Source organism: Tachypleus tridentatus, chromosome 10, assembly GCF_004210375.1.
Source record: "Tachypleus tridentatus isolate NWPU-2018 chromosome 10, ASM421037v1, whole genome shotgun sequence".
NCBI lineage: Eukaryota > Metazoa > Arthropoda > Merostomata > Xiphosura > Limulidae > Tachypleus > Tachypleus tridentatus.
This window is the reverse complement of record NC_134834.1, coordinates 185457109-185479361: the sequence shown is the minus strand read 5'-3', so window position 1 is coordinate 185479361 and position 22253 is coordinate 185457109. Positions and strand designations below refer to the sequence as shown.

The 22253-nt window shown below is 33.3% G+C and overlaps 1 protein-coding gene across 6 annotated transcripts in view; it reads right to left on the bottom strand.

Moving 5' to 3' along the window:
* Window positions 1-5868: 5868 nt before the first annotated feature.
* LOC143231114 (uncharacterized) overlaps window positions 5869-22253 on the bottom strand; it is a 78416-nt gene continuing 62031 nt past the window's right edge. For all 6 annotated transcript variants that reach the window (XM_076465719.1, XM_076465720.1, XM_076465721.1 and 3 more), the window contains 5 exons: window positions 20859-21043; window positions 16660-16811; window positions 15976-16114; window positions 15014-15192; window positions 5869-11726 (listed from right to left, as the gene is read on the bottom strand). In XM_076465719.1, coding sequence (XP_076321834.1) covers window positions 11453-11726; window positions 15014-15192; window positions 15976-16114; window positions 16660-16811; window positions 20859-21043 — 929 coding nt within the window. In that variant the 3' untranslated portion in view covers window positions 5869-11452. The remainder of the gene's footprint in view (window positions 11727-15013; window positions 15193-15975; window positions 16115-16659; window positions 16812-20858; window positions 21044-22253) is intronic.

Here is a 22253-nt window from a genome sequence, read left to right as displayed (position 1 = left end):
AGTATGTAAACTTAAAGCAGATAAATGAAAAGCTAAACATTAACTTCTAGAAGATTTACCATCTGTATAAAACAAGTTAAGATGGAATTTTACAGCACTGAGTGAAAGGTACAACAGTTATAAACAATGCTTATGAAAGAAGAAATTTTGATTGTAATAAAAAATTCCTCCCATCATAAAATGATAGTTGTGAGATTCTTGTATGTGAGCTAAGCCTAATAAATGTATTAAACAATGTATGTTCTTGGTTTTAGTATGAAGCCATACAATAAGCAATCTTCACTCTGTCCACCACAGGGAATCAAGTCCTGGATTTTGGAATTATAGGTTTGTAAACTTACCACTGATTTGCTAGGTGATTAAACAATATCAAATTAGTTGGTAATAGTTGTTAGTGTGTCTAGAATATGACTTTGAGGATTCATAACTCATGGCTCCTTGTCTCAAAAACTCAACCCACACCTTAGGATTCTAGATGCATTAGAAGAGTTGTACTGTTTAATCTAACAGGAATAGCTAAAAACTAGCAGTGAGGCGTTTGTCTAGCTACCTTCTCTGTAAGCCTACCAGTAGACAGCTGGAGATGACTATGGCCATATAACGGTTGTGTTTGATTTGTTTTGAATTTTGTGCAAAGCTACTCGAAGGCTATCTGCATTAGCTGCCTCTAATTTAGCAGTGTAAGACTTGAGGGAAGGCATCTAGTTATCCCCACCCACTGTCAACTCTTGGATTACTCTTTTAACAACGAATAGTGAGATTGAATGCCACAATATAACACCCCCACGTCTGAAAGGGTGAGCATGTTTGGTGTGATATGGATTTGAACTTGCGACCATCAGGGTACGAGTCGAGCGCCCTTACCAACTTGCTTTAACGGTTGTGTAGCTTTGTGTGAATATCTGAAACAAACGAACTGTATCATTGTCTACAGTTTCTATTTCAGATGGTCTTTCGATGTAAATATTTATTCAAAATTCTAAAACAAATAAACAATGATTTATAAGTGCTTCATTTTTACCAATTAGCAGGGTTCTTTGTTAGTGTAGTGACAAAAAACGATTTTCCATTATGTAAAAATTATCAACCATGTGTAGACCCACTTATGTTTTTCTTTCCCTTATTCATTCAAGGTTTTTTACTTTCTCCAGTTAGTTGAGCTGAAAAGTTTGTTTTAAAGAAGGAAAGGCATTGACGTATTATATATTATAGCAAGATGTTTTATTAAAACTTTAAAGCACTTGAAGAAATATAGACTGTCGTTAGCATTTTTCATGATTTTATATATTTTGTTTTACACATTGACCAAACTTATCTTTATTTCTACGAAAGAGAGCTGAAAATCGCCTGTTGGGGTAACCAGTTTTAACCACTTGCGCCAGTATACAGTGTGTCGCCTGTAATTCAGTCAGTAGACAGTAAAAAGACATCACATAAGGGACGTCTAACTGCAGTTTGTTTATTACAATTATAACTTCTGAGGCTTAGCATACTGGCTGTAGCTACAAAACGGTATTCTGTCTTATTGTGCATTGGTTTATAAACTCGTTAGGCAAGATTCACGAATGTTCAACAATATTCTAAGACACGCTAGCGTTTTCGTAAAATATGTATTGTTGATTTTTGCTTTCGAGAATTTTCTACAAATTTAGAGAACTGGCGGGACTTCCACAATACGCATCCTACAATATACGTCACATGCTTCAAATTGAAGTAAACGCAGATATTAAAATAAATGTATAACAGTAAATTCATTATAATATGTAAAGCCTTAGGTCTAGTTCTTTAAAATATTGAACATGTTTTTAAAAAAGTAAATTTAATATTTTAATTCCTTCCAAATATAATAACGAGAATAATAACAGTAATAACACATTAATTCTAACTGAACACAACAGTAAGAACATACGGTTATCAGACTTGTTAATTCAAACCGAACATAACATTAAGTTTAGCTTTGTGCTTAATTCTAAACAAATAAACCAGACAAACATTTTCGATGGTAATAAAACTCTGTTATTCCAATCAACCACAACTAAAATGTTGGTTTTCAATTGTACTTACTATCTTTATAAAATCAAGTAATATACCCAAATACACTATCTTAATTCAAAATGTATTGGGCACAGCATGGCCAGGTGGTTAAGGCACTCGGTCGTAATCCGAGGGTCGCGGATTCGAATCCCCGTCACACCAAACACGCTCGCCCTTTCAGCCGTGGGGGTGTTATAATGTGACAGTGAATCCCACTATTCGTTGGTAAAAGAGTTAGCGATGGGTGGTGATGACTAGTTGCCTTCCCTCTATTCTTACACTGCTAAATTAGGGAAGGCTAGCGCAGATAGTCCTCGTGTAGCTTTGCGTGAAATTCACAGAAACAAAACAAACCAAATGTATTTTATTTCTGCTACAAGTTTCGCCGTGTAAAAATAACAAAACTTGTTCCTTGTCTTCTTTATTGTGGTAGACATATATTTAAATTATTATCACCTGGTCTTCTTACCGCGACTAATATTATTCAGATTGTTACCATAATCGTATAATACTGTAGCACTATATGGTTATTATTTGCTAGTTTAGTTCAAGCAGTTATCAATATATACGCTTATACTGACACCACAGAACAATAAGGACGTAATGCGGTGAATGTGTAAAACTGTTTCTTGAAAGCAGTTTAAGGTTGTAGTGGGATATATACAACTGTTTTCAGAAAACAACTTAGGGTTATATTAGGATGTACAAAATTGTTTTGACCAGTTGAAGCATGCGCAAAGGAAATGATAATTTCGTTGTCAGTAAGTCTATCTATTTGTGGAGGTGATGTGGTTTATGGATTAGGGTTCCCAGAATGTGAATCAGTGGACTTATGTTTCACTTCTCGTTACAAAACTCACGCCCCACACTTTGAGGTAGGGGGCGGAGGGGCAAAAATAATTATTATAAAATCGCGTTATTCGATTAGGCCAAAAGTGGTCTAGGAGTTGTTAATTACTTGCTCTTTCTCTTGTCTGTTGTGTTATAAATGGGGTCCTCAGTAATAAAGCTAGAGTTTATATGTTATAGTTAAAACCAAGAAATGATTCTATATTATATTACATGAAAATGTATTTAAAAATATTGCATATTTCTTTTGGTGACGTTTTTATACATTATAGATAGATCTTTTGTTTGTTTGTTTGTTTGGGAATTTCGCACAAAGCTACTCGAGGGCTATCTGTGCTAGCCGTCCCTAATTTAGCAGTGTAAGACTAGAGGGAAGGCAGCTAGTCATCACCACCCACCGCCAACTCTTGGGCTACTCTTTTACCAACGAATAGTGGGATTGACCGTCACATTATACACCCCCACGGCTGGGAGGGCGAGCATGTTTAGCGCGACGCGGGCGCGAACCCGCGACCCTCGGATTACGAGTCGCACGCCTTACGCGCTAGGCCATGCCGGGCCATAGATAGATCTATTTAAGTATAAGGATCTGCAAGGTTTTCATTGGTTCGTCAAGCAAAAACATAAATAAGGACTTCTCGGCAAGGTGAAGATTAAATATGGTTTTATAACATTTCAAAGACGATGGTTTGTCTCCTATTGTTATTATTTGAAGTGGGGAAAAAAAGCTGTATTTATCCATTTTTGTAATCAGAATAACTGAAATATAAAAATTATAGACATATTAGATAAGATAATGAAAATAGTAATAATAATTAAAAGTTTTCACGAGATACACTTGCAATCAATTTCAATACGGTGACGCGAAATGCACATTCGCCCAATAATTTACAACTTGTGTGGCGGAATATTTAGTTGAACATGTATGAAGGGACAATAAAACAATAAAATTAAATATAAAAAATGTATACTGTTATAAGTTATTATTATTATGCCTCTCGATTCTATGAAGAAACATAGGGCCGCAATCACTTGCGGATTCATTAACAGGCTGGTTTTTTAAGTGAACAGATTGTTAGCCTACTGAACAACCCCCAACCAGGAGGAGAAACCTTAGACGTTCCTAATTTTGCAATGTAAGACTATAGGGAAGGCAGCTACTCTTTTACCAACGAATAGTGGGATTGACCGTAACATTATAACGCCCCCACGGCTGGGAGGGCGAGCATGTTTAGCGCGACGCGGATGCGAACCCGCGACCCTCAGATTATGAGTCGCACGCCTTACGCGCTCGGCCATGCCGGGCACACTGTTATAAGTTATAGCGTGGAAACTCTGGTGGTTACGGAATCGGTTACATCGATCGCTAGCGAAAGGGTTCATGTGCTGCATCCCAATGCTACTTCATCACATTCCTGTCACACACTTACACGACATTTTAGGGGGCGCGGAATACATAGTTTTGCCATTGTTCATATTTATTGTGTAGGCTATTAAACCTTTTCTTTATGAGAACCTTACGATCTACTAAAGAAAAAGTAGCAGGCTGGCATCTCACCATACTTCAAAAAGTAATATATGGCTTTAGAATTCAAATATGACTTAGCTTTTCAGATTAATAAATTCAGATTTGATCATGTTAGATAAATGAACCTTTTAAAATTTTATTTCAGTGTTTTATTTGAAATATTAGTCAGAAGAATTTAGTTTTACTTTCGCAGAAAGTTACACAAGAACTATCTACACCAGCCATGCCTTTTTTTTTTTTAATTTCGAGCAAAATTATATAAGGGCTATCAGCGTCAGCTATCCTTAATTTAGCAGAGTAAGACTAGAGAGGAAGGCAGCTAGTCATCACCACCCATTGCTAACTCTTTTTACCAATGGCTGATAGGTCGATCATGTTCGATTAATGGGATTTCAGTTCGAAACCCACAGATTTCCATGTGAGGCCCAAGTTAGAAGTAGTTGCTAATGATGACCGAAATATTTGTGATGTGTTTAGCACGAGAGTTCACCATTAATAACAAGATTTATCACGTCTTTTTTACCATTAAATACTTCGTGAGTTCGTCTGGTAACGTTGAAGTTACGCCTGTATATAATTGCGAAGCTTAATTTATTTACTTACGATTTGGTTTGGATTGAATTTCGCGCAAAGCAACACGAGGGATATCCGTTCCTAATTTAGGAATGTAAAACTAGAGGGAAGGCAGCTAGTCATCGCCACCCATTCACTGTCAACTCTTTTACCAACGAATAGTGGGATTGACGTAACATTATACCGCCCACATGGCTGAAAGGGCGAGCATGTGTAGTGTGACAGGGATTTAAACCAGTAACCTTCGGATTACGAGTCGAGTGCGTAAACTGCCTGACCACTTACAAATTTGCAGAAGTAAAAACAAGAGTAAAGAAAGTTTATAATCGTTACGTTAAGTCGACTTTTAACTATTTTTTATTAAATAACTCGCCCAACGATAGAACGCGTTCAATATATTTAAATTTATAATAAACACGTGTATCAAAAACTAATATTGAATTGCTTTCGGTATAGTGGCCTGGCATGGCCAAGCGCGTAAGGCGTGCGACTCGTAATCCGAGGTTCGCGCCCGCTAAACATGCTCGCCCTCCCAGTCGTGGGGGTGTATAAAGTTACGGTCAATCCCACTATTCGTTGGTAAAAGTGTAGCCCAAGAGTTGGCGGTGGGTGGTGATGACTAGCTGCCTTCCCTCTAGTCTTACACTGCTAAATTAGGGACGGCTAGCACAGATAGCTCTCGAGTAGCTTTGTGCGAAATTCAAAAACAAACCAAACTTTCGGTATAGATTTTTACTGATTCAACTCGGATATTTCTCATTGTACGTCCCCAAGGTCATTTAAAGATCTAATAGGTGCACCACATGTTGCTTGATTAAGTTTCATAACCAGTTTTCTGCGATATAAAATTTTTCTCTCTATATGTGAACAATAAAAAGACATCGTTTTTTCAATATAATCTCGTTTTATTTCATTGAACGAATAATACAAAAATGTTCTAACACTGATGTTTTTTCAAAGGAATACCCCAAATATTAATTTGCCTTTTAGGAACTGAAACTATAAGCAATATTTTAAACTTCGGTAGCGTATTCCTTAATATTTATAACCATTGGTTACACATCTTTTTAAAATAATTAATTTAACAATTTGCTTTTTAAAGAGGTTTCACTTGTCGCACTTAGATTCACAAATTTGATAAAAATTCTCGTGTACGTAAACATGCAAATATTTCACTTTTCGGCATAAAATTTCGCCATATGACGGCAACTACTAGGAACTAATTTATTTTTAGAATGATCCATTTGATTTAGATAATACCCGTAATTAATTATACGGCCCTAATTTTGGACATTTTAATTATATCTGTACTAATTTTGTTAGACTATCAACACAATAACACAGCTGTGGTACAATTAAATCGAGATACAAAAAAGGGGAGAAATTATACCACACACACAAAAGAAGTAAACTGGTTATCTGTCCATAGAAAGTATCGAAGGGAGTTCTATAAACCCTTACTTTTGTCACTGAGACACCAATGGACAACTCTGAAAGGGTAAAAAGGTTTGGTACCACAAATTATATACTTTTTTGTGGTACGAAACCTTTGATCAATCGGAGGAAAGGCGTCTCAAATTTTGTTTTGAATTTTCGCACAAAGCTACTCGAGGGCTATCTGTGCTAGCCGTCCCTAATTTAGCAGTGTAAGACTAGAGGGAAGGCAGCTAGTAATCACCACCCACCGCCAACTCTTGGGCTACTCTTTTACCAACGAATAGTGGGATTGACCGTCACATTATAACGCCCCCACGGCTGGGAGAGCGAGCATGTTTGGTGTGACAGGGATTCAAACCCCCGACCCTCAGATTACAAGTCGCACGCCTTAACACGCTTGGCCATGCCGGGCCAAAGGCGTCTCAACCCGAAACGTTAAATAGTACAACTATTTATCATCTACCAATTTTGTGAGAGATTTTCTTTTTACCCTTTTTTGTGTTCAAAATAAAACTAGAACAATCGGTTGAGCATTTAATTTGCCTAAAATTATTTTCTAACTGTCACAATCCGTATACAATGGTAATTATATAAGGTTGTATAAACTTACTCCATTTCCCTCATACCACTTTTATCTTTCAGTTCAGTGTCGCAACCCATATAAGCTCGTAGTTCCGACCTACACAAACATTTAGGCCTAACTAAAGATTCATCAAATATTAATAAAAACACATCTAGCTGATTTTGAAACTAAGCCAGATGACTCATTCCACAAAATGGTATATTAAATTGTTTTTGTTCTTCACAGAACCTAAACAGCTTATGACAATTTCATAGATTTTTCGGAATTTTATCCCAAATTCAGAAGTGTACAATAATTAACGTATTCTGCTCAATGTGTTAATCATAGATTCTGAAACTTTAGTGTAAAGTTTTGACATAGTTCTTATACTAACCTATACAGCCACTTAACGCTAAGTTCTAAACACTAATTAATTTATAGCCTATGTTCTAGCCACCATTGTTTTAGTAGTCACAAGTAAGGCTATACGTGTAGCAGGAACCAAGTATCTATTATGGGTCTCGTTGCTTTTCTATCACGTTCTAATCTGTTTCTAATTTAGGGGTCGACACCACCCATGTCTTTGGCTACTATATTATTAATCGTCACATTATAATGCTGCCACGGCTCAAGGGGGTGACAGGGATATGAACCCACGATCCTCAGATTGAAAGTCCAGTGCCCAAACTGCTAGGCCATACCAGGCTACAAAAAAGGTATACAAACTATTTGTCAATCAGTAATATTTATAATAAAAAAGTTGGGTGACCATATAGGATACTATCTACTTTGACAAATATTCATGTTAAATCACTACAACCTTACTGTAACTACTTAAGTTATTCACACCTATTTGGTGCCAAAAAGATCTTAAAATACAAGACTACTTCCATTTCTTACTTTTGCAAGCACATTTATTCATATTTCTTAAGCACCAAGACAGTTACTTGCTTCTGTGCTGTTCTGTACAAATTTCACTAATTAGAAGATTTTTATTTTCTTTGTGGTTCAAATAACTTGACGTTAAAATGTGGTATTATCAATAAAAATAATACTTTATTATTACCCTAACTCAGTTCTGTATTCGGGGGTGGGTCAAATTTTGTCTTATCTTTAAGCAAGATTTCATACCTCTTATGAACTCCACTTAAAGAAGAGGCGATACATTGTTTAAAGTCAAACACTGAAGTAAATTTGGATGAGTTGGCTGAACTCGCTGTGTAAAATTAAGACTTAAAAATAATTACTAAATAAATGTAAGAATGTTGAATTTCATATTCAGATTTTTTTTTTCCCATTTTGGATTAACACCAATATCATTTTAAACAAATTTTTACAATAATAAAGGTATAAATAAATAATGGACACTCAATTCTTAATAGAGAAAGTGATTACAAATCTGAAGTGTTAGAACATGAAAATATTTGATTTTAAAGCTATATCCAGGTCAGCAGTTCTTAAAGTTGCCTAAGTTGATTACTGTAATCTAATAAATTGTCTTCTTACCATACACTTTACTTATTTACTAGAAGGACTAAAGTATTATAAACTGGAAGAAATAAAGAGACAACAGCCATATCTAAATAAAAAGTTATAACATTGAATTATTTTTGGTGTATTCCATGATTTATTTTCATTTATCAGTTAAGTATAACAAATTTTTTATGTCTGCAAAAAATAGTTTTAGACTTACAGTCTGCCAAGACATGGACTTGATTAGTGGTTTCAAATTAAGATACTTAACAATAAATAGGACATATGACAAGGATCTTGGATACATTATGATTAACACCAACAACAACTTCACTACTTATTCATTCTAATGCATGGTTGCCCGCAGGAAGGGAAAAGAGGAGGGGTTTGTGCCCCCCCCCCAAAGCATGTATTATGACAAATTTTGTAGTTAAATAATTTTAATAATTTTTATTAAAACTGTAAATTTGTGTTTAAGCACATATAACACATAATTTTAGGCTGTTGACTTGCACTGTAAAAACTGACCCCCCACATGCATGTTTTATCCCCCTTCAAAATATTTATGTGGTGTGTCCATGCTCTAAGGTTACAATAATTACACAAACCTCACAAGAAAAATGAGTACTATTTATTCATTGTAAAACAAAAAGAAATCCCAAAATTATCGTTAGCTAGACATTAATAAAAAAAATGCTTATACGCCTAACATGCCAAGACATATTCCACACACATACAAAATAGTGTAAACATGAATTTTTTTATAGGTTTATGTTATTAACACACATCTTTCTAAACATTTAATATTCACATATCATATGCATCTAACACCACCAGCTTTGTTGAAATACCAAAGGGCTTGCACATCTAAATCCAGATGTATCCAGATGTAACCAGCACTAACGACTTCATGTTCAGTACACAGTTCTTTCACATAATAAGTATGTAACAGTGGGAGCAGACATTCAGTAGGAATGTCATGTCTTTTGTAAGTGCTCAGAAGTACTACTACAATCACCTTCTGGTGCAGGTCAACTTAAGCTGTTGCAGACATTAAGGACCACTATGATCACCTTCTGGTGCAGATCAACTTAATCTGTTGTAAACATTTAAGACCACTACAATAATCTTTTGGTGCAGATCAACTTAGTCTGTTGCAGACATTAAGAATCACTAGCATCACCTTGTGGTGCAGATCAAGTTAATCTATTGCAGACATTAAGGACCACTACAATAACCTTTTGGTGCAGATCAACTTAGTCTGTTACAGACATTAAGGACCACTAGCATCACCTTGTGGTGCAGATCAACTTATTCTGTTGCAGACATTAAGGACCACTATGATCACCTTTTGGTGCAGATCAACTTAGTCTGTTGTAAACATTAAAGACCACTAGGATCACCTTCTGGTGCAGATCAAGTTAATCTGTTGCAGACATCAAGGACCACTAGGAACACTTTCTGGTACAGATCTACTTTCTTATAAACATTATGGACCACTAGGATCACCTTTTGGGGTAGATCAACTTATAAATCTTTAACTAGATTTTTTTTTTTTTTTCGAGGACCACAACATTCCTCAACTATGTGGGATCTTTTGTATTGTAATTTTACTCGCACACAGACACAAAATAAGAACACTCAAACAGCTGTAATACTATCTAACAACAGCATTGTTTAATGATGGAGGAAAACTCTGATGCAGGTTCTAAGACCAGAATTAAAAATATGTAAATAACTAGAACCCTGTCAAACACAAGGAATCACTCAAAATTCAACAACAAAAAAACAAAGAATTCATAGTACATGTGATGTTCTTTTAATCAACACTGTGTTGAGTCAGAAAACTTTACAGAAATCTGAAGAACTGGAAATATTTCATTCAACAGGGGCTGCATTAGTTAACTTGGGGCATCACAAAAAGTTGCATTCTGAGGTTTCTAGAGACGCTTAACATTTTCTTTAATTTTTTGTGGTAGGGTACTTGTGTGATTGTATCCTTTTTACCCTGTAACATTGCCCCTGCACATAAGTACTTTACAGAACTGATAAGTAGTTTGTCTTTACCATGCACTGAAAAACTTAACTTTGATGCATTATTATGAAGACAGCTATAGAAGAAAGGCTAATTCACCTGTCTCACGGTTGCCACCGTCTAAAACTGTCAAAAAATAAAGTACGTAGATTAAACACTTACTTCATACAATAACATATTATTTTACCTACTGTGACTACAGTAAAGTCAGTTGGTAATAGTGATAATTAAGAATTTAGAAGTCACGTTTTGCTCCAATTTGAACAGTTCCCATGATAACATCATGAGTTAATTTATGGCTTGTAATACAAACACTTAGTCTGGATTTGATATCATACCTCATAACTAATATTTTGTGATTATAAACTAGCCGACAAAAAATACGGTTTCTGCATTATTAACTTTGTAACAGTGTTAGTTCTAATTTTAAACAGCCTTAACAAGAGATCACAATTCTAAATTTTTTGCTTGTAACTTTCTCAATGTAGATATATCTATAATTTCCAGACTTCAGAGAGAAAGTAATCACCTTCATGTATTGATCTATAAACTGGACTCGAAATAATTTCATATGCTTCTGTTAACAAGCACTAACCCCATTTTTTTTAATGGTTACAAGCATAATGATGGAAATTTATCCAGCCTGAAAGTACCAAACACTGAACACCTCAACAGTAACACATATATTTACTGTTATCTTTATCTTCAAGAAACTTTTATAGATTTATATCAACAACATGACCTTCTACAACATTGATGTACCGTTTACAATTATGTCAGGGTCATGTAAAGATTCTGAGGATCAAATATCTGCCTTAATCATCCTGATCTGGAAGAGAATTGGATAATTAGCCTAAGTGCCAGTGTAGTACTGAAAGCTAAAGAGGACCACTCATTCCTGTGGCAATCATACAGCTACATGTAATTATGAATTTAAACCTTGGTCAGTAGGTTTATCTCATCACACTGGAGGAGGCCCATTGATGTACCTCAGCTGAGGAGTCAAGGAGGAGCTGAAGTTGTTCATGATATCACAACAGTGAGGCTCCAACAAGCTCCCCAGACAGGAGAGTAGGACAAGTGTTACTTGGATGGGTACTGCAAAGCGTACGATTCGCTGCCACAGCTGAACTTTCTGGTTTGGTTTGCAAGGTAATTCCAACTTTCTGTTGCTTGGATCTGGAGAGGTCGCCACAGATCTAAAAGTAAGAGCAGGGGGTTTCACCTCATTGACCCTAAAATAAAGAAAGAAATCTTTTTTTATTTACCTGTTAATTGAAGAGATCTAACATGGATGATATCAAACTGGTTCATTATTCATCTTTATCAACATAGAAATAAAAGTTAATAAAGTTGGGACCCACCTCTTATTAAAACTTTCAATACACGTATAAAAACACTACACTTTACATAAGAAATGACTTCACAGATTGTTTCATACAAAGCCAATGTTACCAAAGAATATGATGCAAGTTTCTCTATAATTATTACAATGGGTGATAAGTAAAAACTGTAATACTCTCTTAGTCACTTCAATTACTACCAACATAGTCATACATTAAAAACTTATCTTCTTAAGCTAGTTTTTATTAAAACACCAATGACAATACAAATTTCTTTCAAAACTTAAGGGGATGATAATATATAAAATTAAAACAAAAAAATCTTCAATTATCCCCATATTTAAATCATGTGGGGTGAGTTCCTTGTACAACACTGGTTGTTATTCCTCCAAATGTGTTCACAACACTGAGTGTTTAGACTCTTTCAGAGCGTGGTTAAAGCCATTCATAACAAAAGATACATTGTGATAATACAACCACAATTTGTATTGAGTAATTTATTTTATCCAATGTAGTAACTTTCTTATTTTTGTTTGTTTTTTAAACTAAAAATATTCAATATATCTTAATTAAATAAACAACAAGAAATTTAATGTTCTTCAATATTTTAACTCAAAAAAAAAATCGGAGCCTTGACGTATACTATTTTTCTAGTATCAAAAGTGTTTGCTAACCATTGCTTTTTCAAAATTCAAATATGCAACCTAGAACCCTAAATATTATCATTCATAAAAAATGGAATGCCCTAAAGTCACTGTATACTACAAGTTCCAAAGGCTGGTTGAGCACTGTTCCATGAATAGAAAACAATGAAACTGAAGCGAAATTGTTCAAACCATTTCATTTGAATGACCCTTAACCTTAGAGAAGTTCAGTAGACTAAAGTTTACTTTCTATGGGATATAAATAACTCATGATGGTTTCACTTTATTCTACATATCTCAATGAAGCAAGGAGGTCAGAGCAGAAATTTATATTTCAGTTTGAAAATATTTATAAGTTTGTGTATAAAGAAAATCTAAAATGGGTAATTTGGATTGGAGATGTTTGATGTGATAAATGGTAAATTAAGAATATATTTATATATTTAAAACTAAAACTTGTGAAAGTTTGAATTATAAACTAAAAACTTGATAAAGTTTGTGTTCTAAACTAAACTTTGATAAAGTTCAGTAACATACATTTATAAAGTTGTTTATTAAATGTTGAATGTAAAAGCTTACGACATGAAGTCAGTAAAAAGGATCATGTCTGTATACATAGGGTTAATATAAAACTACCACAGTAAAACTCTAACATTAAATGTAAACAACTTCCTACAGTAGACTTATGCTAAACAAACTAGTTAGTGTAACAACAATTACCACATTAATACAAACACTCTGACCTTTTTGCATTGGGCATGTTTTAGTATACACAAATTTGTCTACAGTTAAGTATTTGCATTGTAACTTTTAATACAACATATGCATTGTCACAAACTTTGGTAGACTTTCAGTAAAGGTTACAATTTTTGTATGCTTAAAATTAGATTTTTTTAATGAAATATTTTTTACTAAAGATTTGTTTGTAAACATATTGAGACTGATTCGTTACTGATCTGAATGCAAGGTGATTTCATGTTAAGATTAAAAAATAAACTAATCTTCATTCCAAACATCTCAAATAGTACTCGGTAATCACTAAAACCTCTAAATACATTTCAAACATTTGTTTTCAGTAAGACTTCATATTTCATGTCATTTTCTATATCCTAACCACTTTACCAACCTTGAAACCATCATAAAAAAGGAAATAAATATAAATTGTTTTTTTTTGTGCTAGAATGACTACATATATGACATGTAAATATAAATGTTTATTCTAAGAACGTAAGTCTCATAACACTATATTTATTTATTATACTTACCTTCCAGTCATACCTAACTAACATTACATAACTTGTGTTGACACTGTACACGTGCAGTGTTACATATTCAATAACATAAAACTGACCTTCAGTATTCCCAGTCTTGGTTGAGTTTTAGTTAACTAGTATTTTGTAATATAGGTCATTCAAGGCCAACTCATCCAGAAAAAAGAACTCTTTTCAGTTAATGTCATAGATTTGCTTGAAAAAATTCAAACAAAAATATCATTTTGATTTATTCAGCCATGAAAAATCCTAAAACTGTACTGCAATGAACTGGAAAGCCCTAGGCAAGCTGGCATTTAATTCTATATAGTAATAATCTATGTAGGAATAAATTATTAAACTTATTTTCCCTAAAATACAGACCAATAAATTAATAAGTAAACAAAAAATTATCTTCTCGCTACAACTCTTGCAATTAGTTGCTGCTGGACATAGGTTGCTGAGCCTTTTAAAGTTTTGCACATGTAGGATATCAAACAATATTAATTTTAGGTTTTATATGTACAGTTTAATAACCAAAGAACCATAAATAACTATGCTGATACCATAGAATTACACTACAATTTATTAAGTTTAGAAACTAAGACTAAAGAACAACCTACCTTAAAATTTTGGAACAGATAAATGTAACCTTTTCACAGATTAAAATGGCTGAGAAAACCACCCTGGGGATATTCTAAGCTGTTGACTGGTTATTCATGTGTCATACTGTAATAAGAGTTTACTAGAGACCATTTTCAAAAATAGAAAGAGGTGAATGGGGCAACTGTTTGCTTCAGTACATAAACCATATCTCAGCAAAATAAAAAGATATGAGGTTCTTATTTTATATTCTAGTTTGTCAAGATTGGTAATTTGAGTTCCTAATTTGTACAAATCTACAAACATAGCATTTTGACATCACAAATATCTTACTGTAAACAGTGTTTCCTTCAACATACCACATGACTCACTAGGATCTCTATTCAGGTGTTCTTTTAAATTAAATTAAGAAATTAACTCGTAATTAATACATATTAAAGTTTGATTTATAATCTACAATTTAATTCTGAACTTACTGACTTAAATTTATAAAACAGTAGTTCAATGAAATGCAAGTCAAGAAACGTGATGACATGGTCTTTGACCTGCCGTGAAAGGGTTAATACTTTAATTTACTACTTTACTATTTAGGCTTAGTGCAATATTAAATCAAAAATAGCACATTGCTTCTAATAACAGTAAACTTCAGACACAATGAACATCTGAAAGTAAACATGCTTACCAAACACCTTTTCCTTGTACTTCAATCTTACGGCAGCTTCCAACTTGACGTGCACCGAGGTCCGTCTTACTCTGATCATCAGAAAAAGTCTGATTCACTTCTGGTAAGAATTCCTGTAGCTCTACTGAATCATCTTCCAGCATCCCATACTTTTTAATAAACTGCTTGGTAGGCAAATCCTGTTATCACATTAAAATACAGTTCAAATGGTTTGTTTTATATTTTGCTACTAAAACAAAGTGGTTCACTCCACAACAACTACAAGGTAATATTTACACTGTTTTTGTCTTCAAGGACCATATACGACTTTAACAGTCCAGTGTTTGTCAGAATCATGTATATGTTTTGAATACAAAATTTTTCTCAAGTCTTAAAACAATCGAATCTATAATAAATAAGGATTAAAAACCTATACAGCTGGGAAAAAATAAAGTTTTGGATTATTTAGGCAAAAAAACAACCTCTTAGTGTCCTTATCTAATTACAGATGAAGTTTATTATGATTTCATTTCCCATTCAACAGTCAATTTACAGATGTTAATTGGATGGAGTTATCGTTCATGTATAGAGAAATTTGAATTATTTTTTATAACACTTACTTGACACATTTAAAATAAAAATCCACCAAGTCACATATATCATGATTGGAAAAATAAAAGTTTCACATTGTTATAATTCAAACATGCTCAACACCTAAAATTAAGTAAAACGTTATTTCATAGACTGTGATGTGGTTCATAACAGGTAAGGTCTCACATGAATTCTATTGGGCATCTCTAAATAACAATAAAAATAGTGAAAATATTGTTCAAACAAGTTCTACCCATCTCATAATTTTGTAATATTAACTGTAGAAAGTACAAGAGCTTCTCCAATATAAACTTTGACTACTATTATACCAGAAGCACAGGACAGCTTTACTGAACCTTTTAGTTGAGTGTATATGAAATACAACAACAAACCTGGGTTTTGATAGCTTCCTGCTGCATTTCAGTGATACTGGGATGGGAAAACTGTTCTTCAATATGTTGTCTTTGGCTTTTGTTGTTAACTTTCCATTTCTGCTTCATACCTTGCATTTTTGTTAGCTCAGTGCCAGTCCTGGTGAGAGGTTTGTGTGTTTAGTTTTGTTTTTATTTTGGGATCATAACTACGGTTTAAAATTACAAGAACAATACAAGCGTAATTCTAATTTGTTACGTGTTCTGTTAAAACTGAATGATAAATAGCATAAGGTGTAAGAAGTAAAATAGATGTCACTGTAATGAATGGGGTTAAGAAAACAAAATTGCAAAGTTTTCTCATTGACCAGAAGCTTTGATAGATCAAATGTGGCATTCCTCTTTAAACAGTTTTTTCTTGGTACAGAAATTAATTTCACTTAGGATTTAACTATCAAAAACCAGTTACATTTATTGCTCTAATTGTTTTCGATATCTTTTGTCCCATAAGTAAGTTTTTCATGTCTAGAATGAAAACCATGTGAAACATATAATCACCTGCCACTTATTTCATCTTATATATGAAGAACAATTGATTTGGATATATTGTGATCATGGCTAACACATTTTAGTGTAAGTATTCAGTGTATTATAATCTCCTTCTAAGTTTTCTAGCATTACTGTCAACTTTAAAGTAGTACTCACAGTTCAAAGGTCTCATCCCACAACTGGTACAGCTCCGTAACAACTTCCTTTGTATGTGGTGGTATCAACTCCGAGTCTGTCAGTAACCGACACACCAATAGGTTCACTTCCAAAAGAGCAGTTTTAGTGTCATGTAATCTTGACAATGAATTCTAAATATGAAAAAAAAAAAGAGAGGGGTTTGTTGTTTATAAAACACATAATTATATAATGTTGGAAAATAAAATAAAATGAAAAGGTTTGAAATTTTTCTTGAAATGTCCATCCATCATTTTACCACTTTTTAGGAAATACCAAATATCCAGAATGTGTACTTCAAATGCAGAAATTAAAAACTGGAATTGAATGTTGAACTAAGAAACAAACTCCCATTAAAAACAACTATTTCCAGTGAGAAAACTATGTAAGGTTAAAGTAATCTAAAAACATGGAGTCTTTCACGTGACTCTCTCTCATATATAAGTAATAATGACACTACAAAACTCGAAGGTAGACACTTTAACAACAATTCATAAGCCATGTCCAGCTCCTATATATATGGACTCAGATTCACTCCATCCACTGTAATGCAAAGAGAATGCCTCAAAAAATGTTTGATTTTTAGATTAGACACCATAATCCCTTTGGATTAAATGAAGAGTCTCTCTCCTTTAACTTTTATCCTTTCCATTTCTTTACCTTACACTTTATCTATAGTTTCTAACACTGACATTTAGTGTCTTCAACCTTTTGTTCAAGGTTCACACTCTTTTAATTTCTAAATCATTCACTTTAGTTACATTCATTCCTAACCCCTTTTTATTGTTCTTTCCTTTTGAACAATATTACCCCAATGCACGTGTTTGTTTTCAGAATTTTACGCAGAGCTACATGAGGGCTATCTGTACTGGCCGTTCCTAATTTAGCAGTGTAAGACTAGAGGGAAGGCAGCTAGTTATCACCCCCACCGCCAACTCTTGGGTTACTCTTTTACCAATGAATAGTGGGATTGATCGTTACATTGTAATGCCCCCATGGTTGAAAGGGTAAACATGTTTGGTGTGACAGGGATTCAAACCCCGACCCTCAGATTACGAGTCAAATGCCTTAACTCCCCTGGCCATACTAGGCCCTTGCATGTGTTTCTTCATTCTTTTATATTTTTGCTGGTATGTTTGCTCTACACTTCAATTTCTTAAAATTAGTTTATTTACTACAGTTAATTATATTTATACTTCTATTATTATTCTATGTTATTCCCCTTAGCTCACTTGTAACTTCAAGGAACATGTTCTCCAGCCTTCAAGCCATGTGCTATTTTGGTCTTTCAAACTTAACCGTCATTAAGTTCAACTGTCACTGATAACCTGAAGGACTGTTGCCCAAATTGTCATTTTCTTGTTTTATTAGAAAAGTTACTTAATTTGGTAAGTTTATTGTTACTACTTTATATTCCATTTTGTTTATTTTCTTGCATACTTTATTTTATCACAAGATGAAAACTGTGATCTGACTTTCAACAAAACCCATGTTAATTGTTATTAAGATCCCATTTCTTTTTCCACAGAGTTTGGACAACTCGTCACTATACTGTGTATCAAGTGAAAAGTAAGTTGGTCACACAACAGATTCATATTAACATGTTATAATCTGTAACATTTTACTTTAGCCAAATATTATATACCCCAATTCTACAGACTCTTATCAATGACATGATGCATATTAAATATTTTCATGAGTTACATTATAAATACAGTCTTCTTTTTTCCTATATTTTCAGATGTAAACTACAAAGAATTAAAGATAAGCGACAACAACTGTTTGCCATCTCATACTTTGATCAAAAGTTAACTATTTTTGTGTAGCGTGCAATGTTCAGCACAAGAAAGTCAGTTGTAAAAAAAGATTGGCTTTCTATCCTGCAAACTGTTCATTGAAGTTATCAAGGTATTCTCAGCAATATTTTAAGTATAAACTTCTTTATTTATTTCACAATTTGTGTGTTGAAAGTTAAGCTTCTATTTTGTCCCATGGTAAAATATCTATTATTTGATAAGATATAACTGTTTATTTACCTTTATCAACATGGAAGAGTAATATTAAATGCAAGTAAATTAAAGTCATTAATCTGATTTGAAGACAAGTGCAACCCAAAGTCCAGAGGCATTTGACAGACACTGGCACACAAATTCATTTGATGCACTTGAAAAATCAGAAGAGAAAACCAAGCTCAAAATCATACTGAAATTACTACAAGTTTGGGCCTGAGCCCTAAATCTGTTAAGTACCTAATGATTCTGCTGACAAAGACAGCAACACAGTTAAGTAGAGGAATCTTATCTCACATAAACTTGGTTGTGTAATTCAACCACTGGAGAAGTTTTCCCACTCTTCACTTTTAAATACCATACAAAATCAGAAATTTATACTCTCAGGTTTGTTTTTGTGTACTAATGAAAACTTTACCATGAATTTATATCATAACTATAGAAATAAAGACAGCTTCAGACATTTCTACCATTTCAACAACACCAGCAACTCCCTCTACATGTGTTTATCATCTTATGTCCATTGGACTGACCCTGTACTGTAAAATTACTTCCTATATCTCCAGAACTACAAATTGCATCTTCACAAAGTTTGGTAAGCTTTTAGTAAACATTACAAGTATATTGTAAAATCAGAATTTTTAATTTTCACTTAGAAAATAAAAAATAATTTTGTCATTTTACAGTTTCATGTTCATAACTTCTGGAATTGCCTAAATGAAGAGTTTTTTAACTAATACTTTCTCTGCTAACTGTAGAAAATAATTTGTAGTGAAAGTTGCAAAATATGAAATAAATTCCAAAATAACCACCCCTTTCTTCTCTCTAGAATGACTGGAAATTCTAACAGTAAACTATAATTATTCATAGGACCTCTTAACTTTTCACAACTACTTTCATTTGATTGGTTTAGTGCTCTTTGAACTACTGCAAATAACAATAAATCACCAAGTGTTAGTGAGAATTAATGATAAACATAATTTCACATTACCTCTTGCACTGTCTAACTATTTACATTCCTGTGTGTCACACAAAGCAAAATTCTTTTATCAATTTTTTTACATAGCTAATAGGGTTTTACCCTTTCAATTTCAGTTACTTTTTTAAAATACATGCACCAATGATGTACTTCAGAAAAAGTATTTTGCTCTGGTAAGCCAGTTTGCATGTTTTCTTTAGACAGTGGTCTAAAAATAATTCATGTAACTTTCAAATGTGCTTTTTAAAACAACAATTCAAACAGTAAAACAAAATGCACTAAAAACTACTGCAATTTATATGGATTTCTAACTGACGTATAAAAATATTTTAAAAACTTTCACTACTTACTAGAGCACAGACTTTTGCTTTATCTCAATAAAACCTGTTTAAAAATTTGTATCTTTCACCAAAACAAGTTAAAAGATATTTTGTAATCATAAAGTTCACAAAATGACCTTCCTGTCAGTTATAAACATGTACTATTGATAAATAAGCATAAGTAATTTCTAAAGCATGAAAAATTGGGAGATGCTTCTCTGGTGGGTGTAACAAATTTACAGACATCTCAAAAATTAAGTGGGATGTTCTTAATTTCTGGCCAGTCAGTACACGTAGTAGATGTTTCTAATAGATGGATGTTCTGAAACTCATGTAAGAGAATAAAGATCTAAAATGAATTCACAGTAGAAAGGAATCACATTACACAGAGAAGTTAAAGTTAAGAATATTCAAATGTTTCCTTCTTTGATTTGTAAGCTACTTTTTGATACCAAGTTTGACATAAATTGATAATAAAATTGTTTAATTAAACTTTGGATGGAACTCTGTAAAAGGTCGTGACATATTCTCCAGATGTCATATATGGTTAAACAGCAGAATAGCTAACATGCTTGATGGTTCTTCTCACGTGTGTAACAGCATAACGACAAATCCTGTCTCTGACTTACAACCACCAAACTTAAACAAACTTTATAGCTCTCAACCTTTTCCTTGAAACTATCACATGAGGTGAAATCTTAAGACAAAAATAAGTGGTTACGTAGAGTTAGTGAGTCATGGTATTCCAGAGGTATTTCATTTCAGATATTCTTTAGTTTCTTTAAATAAAATTATCTTATTCTTCCTTAAGTCAACATTAAACATTCTAAACCTGAACTGTCACAAGCAAGTGTCAAGTTAGAAACAGATGACCTTTAATGACATCATCCTCTCCTCCAAGTCTTCCAGACACTTTGGCCACTTGGTCTCATTTGCAATGAGAGAAAGTTTTGCCAGTTCATTCTTCACTTCTTCCAGTTTCTTAAAACAAACTTTCTGCTCCAAAGGATGACTTTCAAACAGCTGATGATAAAACACCTTCCACTGAGAGATGTGGTCTAAAAACAAACAAATAAATATTAACATTTACCTAGAAAGGAAAAGTATTAAGACTTAATTATATCTTAATATAACAATCTTTTATCATTCAAGAAAAATATTTTAATTAGCTGCTCGCAAACCTAGTACCGTTTGTGGCTGTAGCTCTCTTTCTATCTTCAAGTGTAGGAAGAATTTACTTTCGATTTTCCTAAACCTGATTCATGGATACATAATTGAAAAAAACAAATAACAACCAATGATAGCTACATCAGCTAGCTTTAATCAGTTAACATTAATTTGACTGAAAAGAATAACTGCACTGCTCATTATTATTTATATAATTGCTAGAAAGAAACACATTACAAAAATCTGAGATTATATCAAAACATAACTGTTAGAGCACATAGAGTTAACTGCTGGTTCTCAAATGTGTTGAAATATTTTTTCCTCCCTTTCCATTTAATACTGAAAATACAGTTGTCTAAAACAAACAGACTGACATGTGTTAATCTACAAGACACAAAAAGTTGCCTTGTTAAACTTCTCATGAACAACCATTACTATTTCAAGTGGTTTTGGTAAACAGCTGTCTAGTAACATAATAGTAAATAAACTACATTCGTGATTTTGTCAAATGTTTCATTCAAAAGAAAGTTGTTTTTTTTACATGGTAACAGTTTAACAGAAGACTGATAAAATTAGTATCTTGACATGTATGTGTAAAGTAAATGCTGTCTGACATACCAAGGTAACACTACCACGGTACTTGGATATTCAGAGGGCCATGGAAAGTTGTTCATTTTATTTCTAACTGGATTTACTAACTTATCACTGAAAAGCCAGAATATTTTGATATAAACCTGCATCTGTTTACTCTTTGTTAGGTTTTGATTTGTCTGGATCCAAAATCTGGTATGTAAAAAGATAAAACCAAAAAAAAAAAAAACGTCAATATATTTGGAACATAACATCACCAGTACATGAAGTGAAAAGATTATATGATTCATACGGGAGAGATAAAGTAAGAGTTATGACTCTCAGTCTCTTATTGAAAAATAATTCAAGCAGAAACGTGATTTTGTAAACAGCTTGAAGGGTGGGAGGAAGAAGGGGTACAGAAGACTGATCTTGCATGCCCCTCCATTTCACCATGAAACATTTAAAGAAAATGTTCTTAGTTAGAGATAACTGCTTAAAGTCTTATTAGGCCACCATTTTTTGACAAAA